The sequence below is a fragment of the Neofelis nebulosa genome, chromosome 12 (genome assembly GCF_028018385.1).
Source record: "Neofelis nebulosa isolate mNeoNeb1 chromosome 12, mNeoNeb1.pri, whole genome shotgun sequence".
Classification (NCBI taxonomy): domain Eukaryota; kingdom Metazoa; phylum Chordata; class Mammalia; order Carnivora; family Felidae; genus Neofelis; species Neofelis nebulosa.
In genome coordinates this window covers 92,690,642-92,713,728 of record NC_080793.1, presented here as the reverse complement: position 1 = coordinate 92,713,728, position 23,087 = coordinate 92,690,642, and the positions used below count along the sequence as shown (strand labels likewise).

Here is a 23,087-nt window from a genome sequence, read left to right as displayed (position 1 = left end):
GCCAGCAAAGCGCAAACCCCGCCGGGTGCCCGTCAGGGCTCAAACCGCCCCAAATAAGCACTCGCTCCCAGCTCCAGAGAATGCTGGACAGGGCTTGTTCCCTGGAAGCAAGAGGCCTCCAGATCTGGGGCAAGTACCCCAGGGACCCTTCCCCTGTCCTCAACCACCCTCCCGGGACCCCTGCGGCCTCCATCCTGCCTGCCCAGGGACGTGCACCCTGGCTTTGGGCATCAGGCCCTGCCTCCTTGCTCTCCTTTCCTTCTCGTCCCTCTCTTTCTCCCAACCTCCAGAAGCTTCCAGGAGTGGTTGCCGTGTTCATTCACCTGGCTTTTACCTTCCTTCTCCAGTGGAAAATTCTGTAGTCTAGTCACCTCCCCGGGTGTTCTTCAGCAGCACCTCCCATGGACTACTTTATTCAGCCACACAAAAGGGTCCAACCTGTGTGCGACAGCGATCACTGCGATTGGCCCGCAGGCCCCGGAGCCGAGCGGGGGTGCACACGAGGTTGGGAGCCAACGAACAGGGTCTGAGCCACCAGCTAACCCAGCAGCCAGCCTGCGGTCAGGTAGTTTCAGATGGAAATCATTAAGATCACGAGGACGGGAACAGTAACAGCCGTCGTCGTCACCATCGTCCTCGTCGCCCCAAACCCTCGCTGTCAGCGCTGCAGACGCCCGGCCCAAGTCTATCCACGGGCCCGGTTGGTACCTGGTCCAGCTGGGTCCCGCCAGAGACCCCGAGGTCCGCCGCCTGGAGCTCGCCAGCCCGTTGCAGCGTCTGGAGCCTCCTGGGGCAGGGGCTTGGGACTAGCTCGGCCCCAAGGGCTGAGGAGAGAGAGTGGAGGGCTCGGGAAGAGGAGCAGACGGGGTGAGGGGGGCGAGCACGGAGGTGGGGGTGGGGGTGGGGGAGCGGGCTGAGGCGCCAGGAGGTGGGAAGGGGGGGCGAGGAGATGGGGAGGGGAGAACACAGGGAGGGGGGCAGGGAAGCGGGTGCGGGGGGCGGGGAAGTGAGGGGGGCGGGGGGGGCGGAGGGGGAGGGGGGGAGATGGTCTGGGACTTGAGGCGAAGGGGAAGTGGGGGTTCAGGGAGGCAGGGAGGTGAGGGCGCGCAGGCCGCGGAGGAGGCGGGGAGGGGGCGGTTGCAGGGGCAGAGGACGCGGGGGAAGGGGGAGAGGGGGGCGAGGCGGCGGGCGGGAGGGGCGCGGAGGAGGCGGGGAGGGGGCGAGTTGCAGGGGCGGAGGAGGCGTGGAGGGGGTGGGCGTCAGGGAAGGAGGAGGAGAGGAGAGGGCGGGTTGCAGGGGCGGAGAAGGCGGGGAGGGGCGGGCGCAGGGGTGGAGCGCGGGCCCGCCCCGAGGCCGCTGGAAAAGTTTGCGCCCCGGCGCGCGCGCAGAGGCTGAGCCAGCCGGTCCGTGGACACGCGACGGGGACGCGGCGCCAGCGCGGTGGCAGGACGAGCGCGGGCGGGACCCCCGGCCGGAGTGCGACCACCCCCCCCCCCATCCCCGCCCCAGGACTGCCCCGCTGCCCCGGTCCAGGCCGCTGGGAGCGGAGGAGGGGTCGCCGGGACGCGGGCGGCCCCAGTGCCCTCCCCAGACGGAGGTGAGTCGGCGGCGGGGCCGGGGCGCAGAATCTGGGCGGGCGAGTCCAGCCGGGCCCTTTCTCGCCAAATTCCAGCCTGTCCCGGGCGCCACGGGGACCTGGCAGGGCGAGCCACCACCTCAGCATCACGCTGTCCCCCGGGCCACCCATTCCGCGGCGGACAGGGGATGGTTCCTTTTTGCCCACGGCCCGACCGGCTAGACTGAGCCTCCCCTTAACGACCCGAGTGCCGCTGTCCCTCCCGGGACGGTTAGCAGGCCAGGCGCCCTTCCAGGACGAGCACCTGGGGGCTCCGGGGGTGGGCCTTCTCCTGGGAAACCATTCCTTTACATCACATGCAAGGCAAAATTCCACCTTTTCCTTCTGTTTCTCAAAGTAGGCGGTGGAGACGGCCGGACTCGGGGCTGGAGGTCACAGCCCCTACCCCCTAGGTGCAGCCCTAAGGGTCCCATGGGACAGCGGTGCGCCGCCTTCATAGCTGACATGAGGCCTGGGGAAGGGGCCGTCGCGGGAAAGTCGTGCTCTAACCCTTCTAACGCCGGGCTCCAAGTGGCCTGCCTCTCCCCTCTCCCTTCTGGCGCTGGCCAGTCCCGGGGACATATTCTTTGTGGGTTGTTATATTTAGATGTAAGAGAGGAACTTACTGTGGGTTCTTGAAAGGGAGCACACACTGGGTTAGGAAGATACGGGGGGCTCTTCTGGAAGATTATTTCTAAAGGGGAGGGTGCACCCTTCCCAACTCCAGAGTTCGGCATCTTTCTAAAGTCTGGAGGTTGCGGTTGGAGACAACGCGGTACATAATCACCTACTTGTGATTCAGCTCGTCAACGTTCTCGTCTTCCTTCGTGGCGGTCTTGCAGGCATGGTTAAGGAAAACAATTGCTACAAAGTACCAGGGCTGGGTTAGGTTCTGCGGGTACGTGGCGGAGAAAGACGGCCGTGTCATGGCTGATGGTGTGGCTGTGTGTGTGTGTGGCACGCCACGGCTCGTGGGATGTCTGGATCTGTACGATGTCTCACGTAACCGAGGCCGAGCGCAGTGCCGGAATGAGTAATTTTGTGGCCGTAGGAGGGCCACACGTGGGGCGTCCTCAGTCAGCAAACCTTCACATCCGGCCTCTGACACCAGAGACTAAAAGTCAGCCCTTCGGAGCCTCCGGGTAAGAGACAGAAGGAATGGCTTCTCAAGCAGTCCCATCTTTGAAAATGCTGCTTTTCCCCCTTGCGTTTCTGAACTTGGTAAAGTGCGTGGCTCTCCTGATTTGCTACCACGTGTGGGTAGTAGAAACTCTCGTTTCCTCCCACGTTGGCCCAATGATGTTCTCGGAACGCAGGCACCGCTTTTCCTGTCCCTGGGAACTAGGACACTGACTTGGTCGTCTGGGATCTTTTCCGTCCTCCTAAAGATGCTTCGATACCTACAGTGTTTGCGTGTGTTTTTATGGTCGTCTCGAAAATGTGGGGGTTACCCTGCTGTGAAGCCCCTTTTTTGCTGCCAGGACTTTGTGCTGTGACACAGCCGGCTTGGCCACGGGGCGCCCTCAGGCCATCTGTGACGGAGCCGAGGGCCCGCTGGGGGTCACCCAGCCTTCTGTGCCCTCTCCTGTGGCTCCGTCCTCCTCCTCCTATGGGTTTGGAGCCACTTCTCACTGCTTGGGTCCTCGGCCCCCATTTTCTGCTGAAATAATTAATTGCCTCAGGAGACGCTCTGGAGCTTTCGCGCTAACGGGAGGCGCGGTGACCTCTGCCCCGTTGTGGAGACTCCTGTATCTCGGTCACTGTCGTGTCAGCAGTGGGCACGCAGTCGCCTTTTGTTCTCTGTCCTTTTCCTTCTGATTTGGTGGAGTTGCCACCGTGTCTGCGGGAGGCCAGGCGGCAGGCCACCGGGTGAGTCTGTGACGAGACTGCTCACTGCACAGCGTGGCACCCAGGGGTGGCTCTGGCGTCTGCCCGGCACCGCGAGCGGGTGCCCGTCCTGAGTCAGTCTGCGAGGCCCTTCGGCCTGAAGACGTGACTCCCATCGCCCCGGTGTCCGTCCGCGTGCATTCCGGCATTCGGCCCCTGGTGACACTCTTGTCACCGTCCGGGTGAAGAACGCGAGGAGGGGCGGACGCTCCGGAAGAGCTGCCCCCTAACATGGTGCATGGGGATCACATCCCCGGGCCGGCCAGCCCAGCCGTGTCTTCCGGGCTGTGCTGCCAGGGACGGCGACCGCCACAGAGCAGTCTCAGTTTCCTTCTTCGAACATCCAAAAGGCAGATGCCGCCATGGGGACCAGACGTGCTGTGGCCCCGTCGTTCTGGGAAAGGATGGGAGGGACCCCACAGTTAGGGCTTCTTGGGCCCAGATGTCTCTTATTTGCATACGCCCTGGGTCTCCCCGGGGAGCTCACACCATCACGCATGAGAGGGGCAACTGTGGCAGGAATCCAGTCCTGTGCCCTCACTAAGAACAAGCAGAGAAGGGGGAGTCTGAACAGAAAGCAGTGGGTAAGCCCTCTTGTATCAAAACCTTGACGGACGAGCCTGGGGACCCAGGAGAGAGAGACAGTGCAGAGGCAGACCCTGGGGCCTGTGCCCGGGCTCCTGGGTCCACCCCACGTGCCTGGAGTGTGCCAGATCTGTGTTAACGTCTGAGGCTCACCTGCCCGGGAGAATGGCTCCTGGGAAAGCCGCCGGGTAGCAGGGAGCCTGCTCACAAGGGTTACTCACCGGGGGCTCCTGGCCTGGGCTGGAGCAGAGTGCCGGCATGGGGCGCGCCGGCTGCGTGTGAAGCCTCTTGCCGTGACCACCTCTAAAAGCCCCGCGGGGTCACCTCAGAAATCTGGGGCAAGGGGAAGTACTCATTAGCAAAAGAATTTCCTGGAGCCTTGAAATGGCCGGCCCCCTACTTCCTTCCTAAATTCTCATAAACGACAACAACAAAGTACTGCTTTCCAAGAAATTTTCCAAGCATCGGCAAAGGCTTGGCGTTTTAGCTCAGTTTAGAGGATGAACGAGTCGATTTCTCCGGGAGAACGTGCCTTTGAGAAATCTCCCCCTGACTCTGACCAGGAGGAATTTCTCACTGTCTTCCTGTGCTTTTCTTGTTTGCCTGTACGGAGAGGGAGAGAGACGGACCCCAGACTTAGTGGAAATATTTTCCTTTACTTTTTTTCTTTTCCTTCTTTTTATAGTTTGTTTATCTTTCAAATTGCCATGTGTAGAGAAAGTGAATCACTAGCGTAGACAGCACATCTGGAATCCATCGGCCGACCCGGGCCGGCCCCTGTCCGCGGATGCACCTCCTTGGAACAGAGGGGTGGGGAGCCCCACTGATGTGACACGGTCTAACCTGGATGGCTCACGGTGGCACCACTTTCTAGAAGGCATCTTAGTCCTTCTCAGCAAAGGGAAAAAGCATTGGTGCTGAAATGCCTTGAGGCAGACTTGACCCCACCTTCGTGAGGATGCCGGGAAAACTGCAGGTAGTGATCTCTGTTGAGTCCGTCCCCTGGGCACTGGGCGTGGGCAGTACATCTGTTCACCGTGAGATGCACACACCTCCCTGCTCGGCACGGGTGAGCGGGAGGGGTGTGCGGGGGTCCCGGGGACGTGGGCACAGCCCGTGGGAGCGAGAGTCCTGCCGGTGGACATCAGCCCTCCGGAGCCTGGAAGTCGTCTGCAGCGAGCAGAGGTTCCTCCCCCGAGGGCCCGCACCATGCAGCAGCTTCCGGAACAGGGCCGGTGCACCGAGCCATACAAGACAAGAAGGCCCACCGCCACCTTCCTCACCATCCTTTTTCGGCCGTTATTTCTGAGTTGTTCAGGGGAAATTAAGCAGTGATCAGATGCTTACAATGAAAAGCCAGACGGCAGTCACTGCCAGCCCCAGATGACTTGTCTTTTAAAATAAAACAAAATGTGAGCATAATGTATAAATGTCACCCCCGTGGGGACATCTCCAGCCAGCCAAGTGCCATTAATCTCTACAGGGACCCCTGTATCAGAGTCCCTCCTAGACACCAACACGATGCCCAGAAATCCAAGGCACCGCACAGAAGCGCAGACACAGACTCCTGAGGACGCCCCCTTCCAGCCCCAGCCGCGCATCTAAGGACGATGACATGCGGCAGCCATCCTGTGTCCACAGACAGGTGCAGCCGTCCTTGACAGGAGCAGGAATTACTGGATCTGAATGTACCTCCATGTAGGACTCTGCTGAGCATCACATCGGCACAAAGATGCCAGGCACGGTTCTATGCTGTGGGGCCCCATTTACGCAGAGGTCGGAAATAGACTATGGCCCTCGAGGGTATGAGAAGCTGGCCAGTGGGGTCCCCTTACTGGGAGGGGTGCTGGGGGTCCCCTTACCGGGAAGGGTGTTGGGAGGTCCCCTTACTGGGAGGACTGTTGGGAGTCCCCTTACCAGAAGGGGTGTTGGGGGTCCCCTTACCGGGAGGAGTGTTGGGGGTCCGCTTCTCTGCAGGGTAGGCCAGGCTGGCTTCCCAGGAGCTGGTGCCTGCCAGCCCGACACTTCCCAGAAGGGACATTTCCGGCGGGCTGAGGCCCTGCCTGGCCCTGAGAAGTTGGGGGCAGGATGGGAGAGTATTCTTCCGGAAAACTCAGGTCCTGCCGCGCCCCTGAGACATGGAGGCAGAACTCCTCTGTGATGCTCTTGCCCACAAATAGCAGCCCTCAGATGCATCCCAAATCAGTCTGGCCTTTAGCCCAGCATGTAACTCTTGGGATGGAATCTACGTCCTAATGTTGAAAACCCAAAGAAAATAAGCTTTTAGTTCCAGAGAGAGCCAGATGCCTTCCAGTTACACAAAAGGCGGAGAATAGCATTTAACAAAGGATGTTCTGAAAAAGTATGCTTTTTGAATGATGAATATTTCATCAAGGGAAATGATCAATCAAGCATTAGTGGGGAGATACATGCACCCTCAAGATGCATGGTTTCGGTGGCTCTCTGGCATGTCTTCTGTGTTTTCATTGTGGTCGGTTTACTACTGGGTCCTGACTTTACCGCTCAGCTCAGTTCCTTCTGAACCCCGCATATGCGGGCAAGGGCACCCCTGCAGCCCTGCACCTGCGTGTCCTCTCTCTTTACCTCCAAGAGGTCCAGACCCAGCAGGTTTGGAAGGTCCCTTCTGTCCACACTGTCTGCGCAAGGCCGGGGGTGGGGAGCGTGCAGAGGCAGGACCGTGCGTGGCGTGGACTTCTCGCGGGGGAATCGGGCCGGAGACAAGCTGCAGCTGTGCCGAGGCTTAAGAACCTTCCCGATGTGGATGTGTGGAGCCCTGTCTCGTCGATTCACGAGCAGTTCGCACACCTCGTCCATGTAGGTAACGCTCACACGCTTCTGCGGTTCAGACTGTTGTGAAGCTAGCTCACTCACCCGTGGTCGTGAGTCACGTGGACCACGTGTGTACCATGGTCAGTTCCAGGGACGGAAACGCAGGTGAGGGTGCAGGTGTGAGGCAGACTGGACTCGGTGCCAGCGGACAGAGGGGGCAGCGGGCGGGCTGGCGTGGGGCCTGTGTGTGCCCACCGCGGGCGGGGACGTCGCCGTTCTCAGGACGGACTTAGATGAAGGTCTGGTGCCAGGGGAGGCTGGTGGCAAAGCCGTCCACTGGGCTGACCCGTGCGCCTCCAGACACACCCGTGCCTCCCAGAGGCCGGGCCCCCGGGGTTTCTGGAAGCAGCAGGGCATGGACGCTTCTGCGTGGTGGGGAAGTCTGCAAAGAAGAAATGGCACTGCCTCTTTCTGTCTCAGAGAACCCGACCCCCCCCCCCCCCCACCGCTGACAGAGGGCAGGCTGACGGCACCCCAGGCCCTGAGCAGCGCCGGGGGCCGGGGGAGCAGTGACCTGGAGGGTGCCCTGAGGGGACCCGCGGTTTCCTCTCTTTCTCCTCCGAGAGCGGCCGCCAGCACTGCCGCCCTGGGTCCTTCCAGGACGAGCCCCTCTCAGGCCGTGTTGGTACCTGGCAGGGCTCTGACCTGACTGTTCCAAAAGTCAAAGAAGTCATGGCCGGGAAGTCGGTGGGCTGTCTTAAGCTCACCTCATTGGATCTTAAGTAGATACTTGCGCGAATAAGTGTCATTTTAAAACCCGTGGGCCCCCTGAAAGCCATGTCTAGCTGTGATGGTGACGTCCCCGGAGGTGCTGAGTGTGGCCCCAGGTGAGGGTGGGAAGTGTCAGGTTGGGGGACGATTAAAATCCGGGGCCCTGGAGAGCCTGGAGCTTGGCTTCTCACCTTCACCGGTTGTCTAGTGCCCCCGGGGGGGGGGGGGGGAAGGGGGCATGGCTTCCGGCTCATGTACACGCCTTCAGTTTGGGGGGTTCAGACGGTCTTATCTGAGCTCTGGATTTTCAGCCAAGTTCAAAGCCCAAGCTCTGGTCCCTGCCTTCCCTTCCTTCACCCTGGGTGGATGTATAGGCCTACGTCCCGTCTGCCCCCCCACGCCCTGCCGCCCCCAGGGAAGGCCTCTGGTGGCCTCGTGGCCCTGTCTCGGGCCTCGCCTGTGGGCCATCTGGACCAGACTCTGTCCCCGGCCCTGGTACCCGGGACGCCGTCGCCCCACGTGGCTCCGGGCTCACCAGCGAGGCCTCAGGAGCTGGGTGGGCATGCTCCTGGGCTCCATCCTGTGTTGTTGTTGTCCTGAGATGACCCCGTTTCTCTCCCGGTAACTGGGAATCATGGTTTAGCAGCTCCCGCCTGTGGATGAGGCTGGGTGGCCAGCATCCCACATGCCCGGAGAGTCCCCGACGGACGTTTATTTGGGTCTGTGTCATGTTACAAGAGTGAACGACGGGCGCTCAGGCACCGAGTCTCCTTCCAGGCGGCTGCAGACGGCAAGTCGCTGCCCGGGGCCGCCTCTGCCTCCGGGGAGCCCCGGCCAGTCCCACGCTCCCGCGTTTTTGGTGCCTTCCTCCGACTCTGCCGCTGCTCCCCCTCTTAATCGCTGGGCGCCCCTCTTTTGTCTCTGCAGGCGCCTGCTCTCCATGCCCTGGCCGGGGTCCCGCCCGGGGCCACCTCCGAAGCCTGAGCCGGGGCTGTTTCTCTGGAAATGGACGTGCCCAGGGCGCCCTCTGGTGGCTCCCGGAGCTGAGCCTCGGTGAGTCCCAGTGGCGATGGCGGCCTCGGTCCTCGCGCCGCGCCCCAGGCCCTCCCCCGGGAACGAGACCCTGCACCAGCACTACAACTACGTGGGCAAGCTGGAGGGCAGGCTGAAGGAGGCCCCCGAGGGCAGCACGCTGACCACCGTGCTGTTCCTGGTCATTTGCAGCTTCATCGTGCTGGAGAACCTCATGGTTTTGATCGCCATCTGGAGAAACAATAAGTTCCACAACCGCATGTACTTCTTCATCGGCAACCTGGCCCTCTGTGACCTGCTGGCCGGCATCGCCTACAAGGTCAACATCCTGATGTCGGGCAAGCGGACGCTGAGCCTGTCCCCGACGGTCTGGTTCCTGCGGGAAGGAAGCATGTTTGTGGCCCTCGGGGCGTCCACCTGCAGCTTGCTGGCCATCGCCATCGAGCGGCACCTGACGATGATCAAGATGCGGCCGTACGACGCCAACAAGAAGCACCGCGTGTTTCTTCTGATCGGGATGTGCTGGCTCATCGCGCTCTCGCTGGGCGCCTTGCCCATCCTGGGCTGGAACTGTGTGCACGACCTCCCCGACTGTTCCACCATCCTGCCCCTCTACTCCAAGAAGTACATCGCGTTCTGTATCAGCATCTTCACGGCCATCCTGGTGACCATCGTCATCCTGTACGCCCGCATCTACTTCCTGGTGAAGTCCAGCAGCCGCAGGGTGGCCAGCCCCCACAACTCGGAGCGCTCCATGGCCCTGCTGCGGACCGTGGTCATCGTGGTGAGCGTGTTCATCGCCTGCTGGTCCCCACTCTTCATCCTCTTCCTCGTCGACGTGGCCTGCAGGGTGAAGGAGTGCGCCGTCCTGTTCAAGGCCCAGTGGTTCATCATGCTGGCCGTGCTCAACTCCGCCATGAACCCCGTCATCTACACGCTGGCCAGCAAGGAGATGCGGCGGGCTTTCTTCCGGCTGGTCTGCACCTGCCTGGTCCGGGGCCGTGGCGCCCACTCCTCGCCCACCCAGCCTGCCCTGGATCCCAGCAGAAGCAAGTCCAGCGGCAGCAACAACAGCAGCCCCTCGCCAAAGAGCAAGGAAGACCCTCCCCAGAGAGTCGCCTCACCCTGCATCACCGACGGAAACAAAACCCTGCAGAACGGGATTCTCTGCAAGTGAGAGCGCCTGCCTCCAGGAGCAGGGGAGGGGAGCCCCGCTCTGTGGCCACGGCCGTATCTGTTGCACGCCTCGCCCCTGGGAGTTCCAGAGAGGGGACTCGGGAAGTCCACTCGCCAGTGGCTTGCCCGGCGTGGACGTCCCGTGAGGAGGGGGGACCCAAGGACCCGCCAGCGTGTGTCACGGCAGACCGTGCGCTCTGTCCGTCTTGGCTCGTCTTCTCAATGCACCACGCTGCGACAGTATCTGCCACCTTCCCCTGAGCTCCCCTGGCTGCTCCCCGCGGGGCCTGGACAGGGAAGGTCGCGGGCCCCACAACGTGCAGGGTGTTTCTCAGAACGTCATGATGATGTTTGGTAACTTCACTCTACACTGTGAGCAGAGTGGATGCCTGTGTGCTCGTCATTTCTGTGTCACGGAGCACTTGTGTCTCTTATGTCTTCAGATGTGTGGGTCTGAAGGATCCTGGGAGATCGGATGATCTGGTGATCTCTGGGAGCCGTGTCCCTGTTCCTCTGGGGCTCCTGTGTCCCTGCACATCCAAACCCACGTTAACCAAATTCCCTGATTGTTTGGGGTTCCTACAGATCACAGAAGAGCCAGGGGCTTCCAGGAGCCCATCCCCAGACCCACCGAGAAAGAGACCCACGAAGGAGCAGCAGAGGACAGACGCCCTACCCCCCCCCCCCCCGCCCCCGCCCCGGCCTGAAGCCAGAAGCAGTGGTCTGTTTAATGCAATGGAACGTTTGTACTGAATTAGGAGAGGTTTACAGGGCTGTGTTGAGTCTCTTTCTCTCTGATCAGAAAAGCTCGGAGGCGGCAGCCCCGTGTTGTCTCAGTGGCATAGCTGGGGAGGTCGGCAGTCTCCACCCTCCCCAAAGCTGACCCTGAGAGTGACAGCCAGGAGCGTGTCCGCGTGTGCTCTCCAGGGAAACATAAGGATACTGTAATCTGCCTTTGCAGCCTGGGCTGACCCTGCGTCCCTGATCACCGTGTAAAGGGATTACTTAGGAGGTGTTTCCGTGCGCGCCCTCCCCAAGGACCCCACCCGCAGGACAAACGTGTGTGCATCTGTAGAGATCTCATAACCATAGAGCTGATGGCTTCTTGGTAAAAACAAAACGAGCAACCTTTAAAAGGACCCTTACTCGGGGGAGCCCACATCGCAGCCCCTGGGGTTTCTCAGGTTGGCTGGGAATTTCTGGCCGAGTCAAGACTCAGTCTCAACACGTTAACGATTTGCAAGAGAAGCTGGCTCCCGTGTGTCATCTGATGCACATTCCCCACACCGAGGAACGTTCCGGTGGGTCCTGGGTGGTTTCCATGTACTGACCAAAGACTATCCTCGTTTTTGTTGCCGAGGAGAGAAATTGTACTTGTAAGGAGATGTCTTCGGTGGCGTTTTTGGTGGCTTCTTTACGTCACTGAAAAGGGGCTTCTTTCTGAACTCAGATAGCATTTCTAGAAAAGTGAAGCATTGAGGTACTGGGTTGAGAACACAAAGCCGCATTCCAGAGAGCTGGAGTGTTGGGCATCGGTGCTCGCCGGGTGACGACGTGACTTCAGGACCCGGTGCCCTGGCTCTGAGGGGCGTTGTGGGGGGGGGGGGGTCTCCTCTCTGGTGCTAATGTTAGGGACACTCGCTCTACAGTCCCGTCGAGAGAACACGGAACTTTCAAACAGTCTGAATGAAAAATACGCCAAAAAAGGAACGGTGTTTGCTTGCTGTATGCAGAACGTGATCGGCCATCAAGACTGGTGTGCACGGCCCTCGGCAGCTTGCGGGGGCGCGTTTAGGAGTTGAGACGACAGAGCTTGCGCTAGATCTCACTCGGTTAGTAACCTTCACGGTGTCCCATGTGTTTGTTAAAAAAAAACCCAAAAACCAAAAGCCTGCATATAAACTGGTCATCGGGGCACCTGGGTGGCTCAGTCGGTTCAGCGTCCGACTTCGGCTCGGGTCATGATCTCACAGTTCATGGGTTCAAGACCGGCATCAGGCTCTGTGCTGACAGTGCACAGAGATTCTCTCTCTCCCATTCTCTTTGCCTCTTCCCTCCCTGGCTCTCTCTCTCTCTTTCAAAATAAATAAATAAACTTAAAAAAAAATAAAAAATGAAAAAACAAACCTGTGGCTGGGGGTCAGTGTGGGGGCCTGTGTGCAGGGTGGCCACCTGGTTTCCCACCTGGGGCCACTGTCCCTCCAGGACGGAAACGGCTCTAGGAGCCCGTGCCCTCCCCTGCCCAGTCCCCCCTGGGCAGCTGCCCTGGGTCAGGGTTTGGAGGTGGGTCAACCCTTAACCCTTCCACGGGGAGAAAATCACAGGTCCCGGCAGAGCGTGGCCGACAGACGGGCGTCTGGTTCCGCTCTGTTTGCAGCAGGAGAGAGTAGGTCAGAACCCATCCTTCGCCCCGCGTCACTCCTGACGAAGGGCCACGTCTAGCGTGCGTGTCTGTGCGTGTGTGCACGTGTGCTTGTGTGTGTGTGTCTGCTCTGTGTTAGGCCCGCAGATGGCCTGACTGGGGATGTTCATGCTGATGTTGGTGGAGAAACCTCACTGCACAAGCGAGGACCACCGCGGCTCCCCTAGAGCGGACGCGGCCAGAGACCCCGTCAGGAAGGCCGACGCCAGACCCCGTGTGCACGCCACACCGTCAGGGGGGCGAGGCTATGTAGGTGCTGCTGTTGGAAGAGGCACGCGCTCCCTTCGGAGAAGCTCCAGCCCTTCTGCCTCGCGAGGCGACGCAAGACCCCCGCCCACGGGAGAGGCTGGCCACGCAGCCCTCCGTTGCTCACACCTCGGTGACAGTCACTCCAACGGTGAGCTTCGCGGCAGGTGCTGCTCTCTGCCCCGTGACCTGTGCTGCCCAAGAGGCTGTCCTGGGGGTGGAACCAGGCGCGCTTCATAGAAAACTCCTCACTGAATTAGCAAGTGCGGGCTCTTAAATTGTGTCTGTGAGGACAAAGCCTCACCACCCAAACGTTTTGGCGTCTAAGTCGAAATATCAAAGGGTTTGCTGCACAAAAACGCACACACCTGTCTCCCGAAGATGAAGGCACATTTTCCCATGACCAGTGAAGAAGGGCACCATCGCCAACAAGGCCGCGACACCCGGTGCCCCGGGCCACGGCGCTGATGCTCGGGGACGCCACGCGGCCCCTCCACCTGGCTGCCACAGATGCGGCCAGAAGCCACGTCGCTTCCTGGAGGAGGTTAGAAAGCTCGAGGCTGGTTTGAGAATGCCACTCCTCAGAACCCAAAGGCGATTCTGTCCCAGCATCAAAGCAGAAAGTGGCTCATCGGCGACACGCCCAGGCAGAGACTTTCACGGCAATTCTTTCTGGTTCCGCAAAAGTCAATGGAAAACAAAACACAGGATTCTCAAGTGATATTTATCAATATATATAATTTCCCATCCAAATGCTTTTTAAAAAGTAATAAATATCTTATTATTACACATTGGATTTACACGGAGTTCTTTCCTAATCCTTGGACTTTTAACATCCCATGTTTAATTCTTGTTTAATTCTCAGTGCAAAGAAACATTCACATACTTAAAGTTTTTACAATATTTATTCTGGAACAAGTTTTATTCAAAAGGCAAATGAACACAGAACATTGCACTCGCAGCTGACACACAGTCATTACAGAGAAAGGTAACTCAGCGTTCAAAGACAGAGATGCCCACGTATTCCTGCTTTGTTGACCACTGCTGGATTTGGTCGGGTAGACAGTTTGGTTGTGGTAAGGATGCCCCGGGTGCGTGGGACACTCAGGACCACGCCTGCACTCTCCGTGTGCACGCTTTGCTACCTACAGCGTCTCAAGGTGAAGCAACGACACAGAAATGTAACCTTGTACGAGGTTTCGTGCCTGGCACTTTCTTCCGTGAGAATGGTTCTCCCAGCTTGGGGAGGAGCCCTGGAGAGTCACTTATTCAGGACATCTGGGGAGGCAGGGGGCCTGAGGGGTGCAGCCCCCAGTCCCCAGCGCCCATGCCAACACCAGCCGTGGGGCATGCATGAGAAGGGTGCCCCGCAGGCTCTGAATGTCCCCTGTGACCCTCCTGCCCCACCCGCCTCCAGCTCACACAGCCTTCAGACCCCCGGGCCCAACCGGGAGCCCCAGCCTCCACTGTCCTGTTGAACCTGGCCACGCCGGCCATCAGGCCCATCTGACCCTCGTGCCCCGGGTGTGTTTGTTTCCTACCGGATGACAGATTCCCGTCTGAGCCCAGCACAGAGCCTGCCGCACAGGAACCTGTGCACAGACGGGGCCAAGACGAATGCCCGCCAGCTGTGGGATGCACAGCTGTGCCCAGGCAGACCGCTCGCCCCCGAGCGCACCTGTCCCTTCCTGCCCCTCGTCTCTGACCTCGGAAAGACACTGCCGGATGCAAGCAGCGCGTAAGACTGGACTTGCTCGTCCCCGATCGCTTCTTCTTCCCTTCAGCCTCCTGCGCTGTCTCCGTCCTTCCTGGTCTTCCCTGCTGGCCTCCCTTCCCTCCTGCCCCTCGGTCACTTCCACAGTGCCCACCCCCGCCCTCCTGTCTGTTCGTGCTCCCCCTTGCACTTGGGTCCCACCTCCTGCAGCATCCAGGACGCCCCTCCAGTCTGCAGAGGCCAGGACCTGTCAGCCCCCAAACTCTTCACGTCTGCTTAACTTCCTGCCTGTCCCTGTTGCTTAAAATACCAGAGCCCGGGGAGGGGGGGCCGAGGTGCCCGACCCACCGCACGCCTGCGCACGCGCACACACACGGGTGTGCATCCGCCGTGATCAGCGCAGGTACGTGCGCGCGCGCAACTGACATTCAGAGTCCTCGTACAAAATCGCAGTTTTTCTGGCTGCTATAAAATGTGCCAGTTTTAAAACTGTGCATTTGTTGCTTGAAAACTTATAAATATTTATAAGCCCCATTATAAATAAATTGTGGCTGGCAGACGGCACTCTATCCGCCAGCAGCGATTGCTCGAGTTCTCGATGCTTATCAATCCTCCACTTTTAAAACTCAGAGCACGGGCTCTGGGATCTAGAACACGAAGTGGTAGGAAAACCTACTCGTAAATTGGAGGGGAGGGCTGGCAGCTCACACCCGATGGTGGTCCACACTCCCTGTTTACCAGAAATACACATTCCTGGGCCCGCGCAGCCCTCCTGGGGTGGGGCCTGGGGCCTCCTCGCTGCCCCTCGTGTCCAGATCTGCTTGGCCCCGAGGACTGTGTGTCTCCGCCTGGGATTCCCGGCCCGGGGAGTGTGCACAGGGCCCGCTTTCCACCTGCGCCCGGCTGGCAGCTAAGCGCAGCTGGGTACGTGCTGAGTTGTGTCCACCCTGCCTCCTGCCGCCCCTCACTCTGCCACACCAGGGTGACTGGGCCGATCGTGCCCTCCTCCTCCTCCTCGACTTCCTTCCCTTCCCCACCCCTGGGGCATCGCCGGGAGAAACGACAGCCAGTCAGACCCTCTCGGGGTCTGCGGCTGAAGGGCCCCAAACAGAAACACCTCCTCGTCCCGGAAGGGGCACGAATGCAAACCCAAGCGGGAAGAGCTGTTTGCCATTTCCCATCGGGGGCTGAGCGTTACACACACTGTCAAGGACCCTCATGAGTCCTGCGCTCTGTCCTATGTTCGGCCACTGACTGTCCCTGCGCTGCGGCAAGTCCCCTGGCCCCAGTCCCCCCACTGAAGAGCCGGGTCTGGAGCTGCAGGATCCTGATCCCATAGCCCTCCCTTGCTTGTGACCCTCGGGGGGCGGGGCACGGCACATCCGGGTTCGTAGCACGTGCCGGCAGAGTGGTTTTTCCACTTCATCTTTCCCAGGACCATTTTTAAACTTTCACTACACAGCCTGGTATTCTGAGACACGTGACCCAGATTTGTCTGCGACACGCGGTGACCGAAGCGCAGTATTTCCACAATCCCCCTCCCCCCTTCCCCACTGCCACAGAAAGGCGAAGGGGGGGAGCGCGCACGCAGGGGGGCGGGGGACGCACGCATATGCTACTCCGCCAGCCAGAGAGCCCGTCACACGTGTGCACGAAGCATCCCAGGGATCAGCTGTCCTTCCTCTTCACGTATATTCACCACCACCTCCCATCTCACGGCGGGGACACCGCACAGCACTGCGGTGCAGGTGGCACGCAGCCAGCGCTCAGAGAAGCCCCGCAACCAGTGTGAGGCCTTGTGGCTCTGGGCCGCCGCCCGGGGAGGCCTGGGACCTCGTGGGAACTGCCTCCACCCGGTGACCGATTCCCGGAAATAAGGACCAGGGACTCAGGTTTCAGGTGTCACTTATGAGAAGGACACCTCCCCCCACCCCCACCAGGCATCTGATGCCACCTGAAAGGAACTGTCCATCTCAGGAGCCCAGGACGGGCAGGGCCAGCAGACACGCGGCCACAGTGTCCCAGCACAGGGCCCTTTCCGGGGCTGCACTAACTGCCGCCCTGACCCTCCCCCCGCCTCCCGCTGCTGCCCCTCCTTGGAAGTCAGGCCTCCCTCTTCCTCTGCAGGCGGCTTGTCACTTTCTGTCTTCCCTGGAAATTACCCCGGTGCCTTCCTCCCTGCGAGACCCTCAGGACACCGTATGTCCTACAGCTGGGCCTCTGTCCATCCTTCCACCCCAACAGCCGAGACAGCGATAAGCAATCCTTGTTCAAACGAAACGGGGGGGGGGGGGGGGGGGCAGCAGAGTGGCCAGCGGGTCCTTGGGCCGTCGAGTATAGGAAGCCCGAGAGTGGTGGCCCGGGCACAGGGGTGGGTCGGGAGATGCTCACATGCGTCAGCCATCAGTCCGCTGAGCGCCCAGGGTCTCAAGCATCAGAGCTCAGTGAAACCACCGGCCAGCAGCCCCACAGGGACCCTGTGGGCGCTCAGAGGGACAAATGAGGATGTCATTTGAAAGTACCGCTGATTCACACACATGCAGGTGTTGGGGGGGGGGTCTCCAGGGCTGCCGCACCGGTGTGGCATCAGAGGCCCTCCGGACCTGCCTTGTAGACCCAGCACAGCCGGGGGCAGGGGCCCAGCAGGGGGGCGCAGGCCTGGTGCCACCATGCACCCCGGGGGCAGCCAGGCACAGCGCACAGAGAACATACCCGGGGTGCAGAGACCCTGGGACACACAGCCCTGCCCTGGCAGAGGTGCAGGCTGGGAACTGGGCGACGAGGACCCAGGCTGGCCCGGGGAATCCTGAGTCCCAGGCACAGCAGAACCCGGTAACACCAACGAAGCAGGACAGCTCGGCCAGCTGCCCGCCCACCGCGTAGCTTTGAAGGTGGGGTACCCACCCCGCCTCAGTTTCCCCGCCTGTGAATGAGGCCCTTCACATGGCCTTGAAGGGGAGCTGAGATGACATGCTTCACAGGGGAGGGCCAAGGAAGAGAGACTCGAAGGCACCCCTGGGTCTCCAGGTTGCTCCGGTGGCTACAAAGGGGCACGATTTCCCACTGGCACTGTTCCTTTGTAAGCAAACCCTGGAATCTGAGCTTAAAAATACATGTTTTGAATTAATATTGAAACAAGAATTTGATCTCCCGCCAATACTTCTAATTTTCTAAATTGATTCTCATGCAAAGAAAACATAATATATATATATATATATATAAACATATATATATATATATATTGCTTATCACCACTGAGACAGACATTGACTTCACAGCAGAGAGCTCCCGCACCTGCAGATTACCATCTGTCACATCCTCAAGAGGGAAAAGAAAGCAGGTCACGTGTTCAGGGCTTCGGGGTCCCCAACCAGCCCTTCCTACTTTGCCCTGAAACATTAGCATTTGGGAGGTGCCCTTAACACGACACAGTGGGGCACTAAAAAGTCAGTTTACCCATCTTTATATGTGTGGACGCTCCCACACCGGGGTGGGACCTCTGGTACGTCTGCAGGGCTGCAGGCCTCTGGGGTACGGGGCACAGGGCGGTTCCCACCCCCGCCCCGTCTGCGTCGTCACAGGGCAGGAGTCTGAACAATGCCACCCCAACCCCCTTCAGCTCCCACTGCTTCCGAGTGACCTGGGGCAGAGTATCCGCACCGTGACTGAAACCAGAACTGTTCTTTCCAGGAAGAGGCGGATGGTCCTACGTTAGTTCCAATCCACGGCAGAACATTCTAGAAGACTGAAGCCACCGTCATCTTGGACCCACTGGACCCTCAAAGGACAAAAACTCCTAAGAAGCCCCACACACATCTGTGGAGCTGCCCGACTCCCCCGTCACCCACAAGCTTCACCCCATCTTCCATCCTGGACACACACACCCCAAGAACAGAAATGGGGTTCATTTAGCATTAGAACTTCACAGATTCACTCAACAGAATTTTTTAAATCCCTCCTTAACTCCTCACTCTTGAAGCATCGAATTTATTACCGTCCCACTCTAAGCGCGCAGAAAGTCCTTCTGTTGCTCTGACCCAGGGTGCCTCGCACGGTGGGGCCGCACGGGACGGGGGCCTGTGCCGTGGCACCAATTAGAAGGGGCCAGCCGACGAATGGATCCTTCTATCTTTTAAAAGACAGCATCTGTTAAAATCACATGGTAACGTCAACACGGGCGTTTTTTAAAAGTTACAGGCACTGTTGACCTTCTGACACCGAATGACCCCGTAAGAAATCCCAGTACTTCAGCTCGAAGGAAGGGGCCGAGACAAAGAGCTCCGTGGGGCACGGGCCCTTTCCACGGAGCAACTGGGAAATCTGCTGCAGAGACAACCAGCCACCTAACCCACCGACCACTCGAGAAGTAGGAAACCTCCGACCGATTCCACGGGCCCGAGTCACCAACCTCAGGCAAACGTGGGGCAAGAGCCACAGCCACGCACATGTCTCCGGGACGGAGCACGCGTGTCAGATCTGCCTTCGACACAGCTCGTACCGGTGCATTTTTCGCGGTCGGATTCAGGGCAGGGACGGTTTTCTAGCAGCTACTGCGGCGGCCTGCCATCATCGATTGGCTGGAAGGACACAGAAGCCAAGACTTCGCCCCAGCCAGCCCCCCCCCCCGCCCCCCCGCCCAGTAACACAGATGGGAGCAATGGAAGAGTTTGCCAGTGAAGATGTTGGTCACTGAGGCTCCTTTGGTGCCACATCTGGCAGTAAGATCTTTGAGACACTGGACAACTGAGGTCAAGGGGGACGGGATTCCCGTGCTCAGGCACCACCGACACGGCCGGGTTGACAGTTCGGCGGCACCAGGTGTCAGGTGTGGGAGCCGGGAGCTCACGGTGCAGTGCAGACGGCCCGGGGGGCGACGGGGGGCGTCATCGCGGAGGGAGGGGGCGCCAACACCCCGCGGGGCGGCCCCCGGGACCAGAGCTAGGCCCTTTCGGGTGGCAGCCCGCCTTCTTCTGTGCCGACTCCATATTTTTAAAACCCTCCTGCCTGCTTCTAGTCCCCGTGTTGTGCTTATCGGGTAAAACTGCAGGTCACATCTTCCTAGGGGAATTTCTCAGGAGAATGGGTCGGTTGAATTAAATTTTTTGCCCGGACAACTAGAGTCAAACTTTTTTTTCCATTAAAAACATACAGCACAGAACATTAGTCTTACATCTTTCTTAGTCTTAAAAAATATAAATATAGAGGGCTAATTTGTACAGGATGTATAGGTATGTACACCTTTAATATGCACACGAGAAGATCAGGACAAGTTTATGAAACTTGCACTTTTCAGACACCTTCCTCCTGGGGCATTTGGACAAGGCTCTGCGCCCATGGGCGGCTGCCCGAGTTTCCATAGCCCCTGTACCCATTTCCCGGGAAGAACCAGGTCTCCTGACCACCGGTGCAGGGTCAGGACGGGGTGGCCGGCCGGTCACAGGGGCTTCTCCACCGGCTGCTGGAGACAGAGCTCGCTTCCAGCAGAGACGATGGGCAGGCTGTTCTCCAGGTGGTGGTTGATGAGGTGGCTGATGCTGTCGAAGACCCTGTCCTTCGTCCGGACCTGGGAGGGACACAGAGGGCAGGATGCATGACCCACGGGCAGAGAAAAGAGAACGCACGTGCTTGGAGCCGGCCCCAGACCACGGGAACCGGAGCGGCGGCCTCCCCGGGGCCCCCGCACTCTCTCAGAGACACGTCTGTGAAGTCCCCAGTGATCGTCACTGGCCGGTCATTCAGCCTGTCACCTGCCATGTGTCTTCAGCAGCCACCCTGCCCTCTGCTGCCAACCTTTTCTCTCCTGCTCTTCTCCTGCCCTCGAAAGACCCATCTGGCCGTCCTGCACTCGCACCCAGAGGGGGTCCACGTGGCCCTTCCGTCTCCCACACTGGGGGGCGAGCCTGTCTGGGACACAGGGGCAGCACAGCACGCTCCTGGTTTCTTGGTGCAATGCCCGCCTGCCAGCCTCCGAGCAAGTGAACCCTGGGGGGGGGGGGGGTGTGGGGGAGGGTCACCACTTCCCGCTGCTCACCGGGCCTGCGCCTTGGTCCCTGAGCTGCTACACTCCCAGTGTAGACCACACTTGAAGAAGGCAGAGGACCCCTGGCCAGGAACAGTCTCCCGGCTGCTATGGACACAGCCCCCGCGGCCTCCTTCGAGGGGATGGGAGACAGGCCAGGGAGCAGGTGCCTGGCTACACCTGATGGCCCTCCAGCCCTTAGATGGTCCTCATGATGGCTTTTGGACGCCCTGGGTGTCTGACCTCTCTCTCCAGCCTTATTTCTGGGGACCCCCCTTTCCCTGGGCCACAGCTCTCCCCCACCTGTCTCTCAGGGACTCTGAGGGCACATCTAGTTTCTTCCTCCTTACCTGTCCCCGTATTCTCTCCTTTCCTCTAATCCCATCCTCACCCCTGATGTGGCCACTCTTGTCTCTCCCTTCCACCAACTTACCAATGGGATGTCCTATTCTGATCCTTCAACCTTGATCTCATTCCCACCCCAAATCTATAGTCCAGGTGTGCCCATTAAAGCCCCCACCCCGCCCCCCCGGCCATCTGCTCTAGGGTCTACAAGATAGCAGCCACAGGCAACAGTAGAAACTTAGAAATGAGGGTTCTCTGTTCTCCTGGGGTCCCACACTGAGGTAGGCCCCCTTCCCCACAGGTGTCTGTAAGCATGGAGGGACAGGGACCCACTGGGCCACAGGGTTCCTGACCCTTGGGCACTGAGCCTCACCAAGGATGTGACCCAATGGGCACATTAGGAAAGGAATCTTTTTGCAAGAAATTTTGGCATCTTTTCATCAAGGCTGTTTAATCCTCCTGAGTTCTGTAGAATCCCCACCACAGAAAAACCCTGAGGTGACATGGGAAGGCCCCTTTCTGGGAGGTGAGGGGCACCCAGGACTCAGCCTGAGACTACTGTTGGCTGCTGCCTTGACGCTGACTTCTTATTCCCACTTCTTAGTGATGAACACTCATCGAAGTTCTGGGGCAGCAGGGGTGAATGAAAGAGGGTTTATGACAGGGCAGTGTCTGGGATAGCAGTCTTAGCATGGACTCACGTCCAAATCACCAGACAGTGTTCAGTAACCCCATGCCCAGGCCAACCCCACCAGGGGCTTGGGGTGGGGCTCGGCCAACTGGCGTGTCTCTCGATCCCCGCCCCCCCCCCCCCCATGATTCCAACATATTGCCCAAGCTGCCCCCTGGTGGGCATCTTTGGGGTATGAAGGCTGGGCCACAATGAACACACACATACAAACAAAACCATGAAGAGTCATATGATATAAATTTACTGCCTAAATAGGCCAGTTCACTCCATTCACATCAATGCTTGCTGAAACTCCAGTCTGGCTTCTTCCCAGAGAACCTGCAGTCCACAGAGCTATCTGTATGGACCCACTTGCTATGTGGGTCAGAAAAGAAGAAAGAGCTGAAATCAGTATTCTAAGCTTTTACCTTAGGAAACTAGAAAACAGAACAAATTAAATCCACAGGAAGCATAAGGAAAGAAATAATGAAAAAATTAGAGCAGAAACCAATGACATTGGAAACAGGAAATCAATACAGAAATCAATGATCCCCAAAGCTGGTCCTTCGAAAAGATACATAACAATTGATAAGCCTCTAGCCAGGCTAAGAAAAAAAATGAGAGAAGACACTTACTAATATCGGAAATGAAAGAAGGGTCATCACTACAGATCTCATGGAATTTAAAAGGATAATGAGGGGCGCCTGGGTGGCACAGTCGGTTAAGCGTCCGACTTCAGCCAGGTCACGATCTCACGGTCCGTGAGTTCGAGCCCCGCGTCAGGCTCTGGGCTGATGGCTCGGAGCCTGGAGCCTGTTTCCGATTCTGTGTCTCCCTCTCTCTCTGCCCCTCCCCCGTTCATGCTCTGTCTCTCTCTGTCCCAAAAATAAATAAAAAACGTTGCAAAAAAAAAAAAAATTTAAAAGGATAATGAAAGAATACTATAAATAACTCTATGCCCACAAATTTGAGAACTCCTTAAAAACGGACCCATTTCTTGAAAGACACAGCTTCACAAAACTCTTACAAGAAGAAATAGATGGTTTGAATAAACCTGTGGCTATTTAAAAATTGAATCAGGGGCGCCTGGGTGGCGCAGTCGGTTAAGTGTCCGACTTCAGCCAGGTCACGATCTCTCAGTCCGTGGGTTCGAGCCCCGCGTCAGGCTCTCAGCTGATGGCTCAGAGCCTGGAGCCTGTTTCCGATTCTCTGTCTCCCTCTCTCTCTGCCCCTCCCCCGTTCATGCTCTGTCTCTCTCTCTCCCAAATATAAAATAAAAAACGTTGGAAAAAAAAATTTAAAAAAAAAAAAAATTGAATCAATAGTGAATAATCTGCCAACATAGAAAGCACCAGGCCCAGATAGGTTCACTGGTGAACTCTACCAAACACTTAAAGACAAAATTTACCAAGTCCCCACAATCTCATTCAGAAGACAGAAGCAGAAATAATATCACTTAACTCACTCTATGAGGCTAGTACGACTCTAACATCAAAAGCAAACAAAGACGTTACAGGAAAAGAAAACTACAGACCAGCACCTCTTATGAACACACATGCAAAAATCCTCAACAAAACACTAACGGATTGAATCCAACAATGTATAAGAAGAACTATACACCATGACCAAGGGGGATTTATCCTGGGTCTGCAAGGCTGCTTCCCCATTCAGAAGTCAACACAATCCATCACACCATTAGGGTGAAGACAAAAACTCCATGATCTTATCAATGGAAACAGAAAATTCAACCAATTCTTGGTAAAAGCTCTCAGTAAACTAGGAATACGGGTGAAACTTCCTCCACTTGATAAAGAC

General features: G+C 58.3%; 3 protein-coding genes across 7 annotated transcripts in view; 2 read left to right on the top strand and 1 right to left on the bottom strand.

Annotated features, from left to right (window-relative positions):
• Positions 1-1,044: 1,044 nt before the first annotated feature.
• On the top strand, positions 1,045-8,705 carry LOC131490786 (5E5 antigen-like). The gene is made up of 3 exons (XM_058693239.1): positions 1,045-1,096; positions 1,144-1,597; positions 8,576-8,705. Exons 1-3 carry the CDS (start codon positions 1,045-1,047, stop codon positions 8,703-8,705), a joined length of 636 nt encoding a protein of 211 aa, XP_058549222.1.
• S1PR3 (sphingosine-1-phosphate receptor 3) lies at positions 8,703-14,829 on the top strand. Its single transcript, XM_058695895.1, has one exon. It carries the CDS (start codon positions 8,718-8,720, stop codon positions 9,855-9,857), a length of 1,140 nt encoding a protein of 379 aa, XP_058551878.1. The 5' UTR covers positions 8,703-8,717; the 3' UTR covers positions 9,858-14,829.
• Positions 14,830-19,216: 4,387 nt separating this feature from the next.
• SHC3 (SHC adaptor protein 3) overlaps positions 19,217-23,087 on the bottom strand; it is a 103,550-nt gene continuing 99,679 nt past the window's right edge. For all 5 annotated transcript variants that reach the window (XM_058695890.1, XM_058695892.1, XM_058695891.1 and 2 more), the window contains one exon: positions 19,217-19,801. In XM_058695890.1, the coding sequence (XP_058551873.1) occupies positions 19,673-19,801 (129 nt within the window). In that variant the 3' untranslated portion in view covers positions 19,217-19,672. The remainder of the gene's footprint in view (positions 19,802-23,087) is intronic.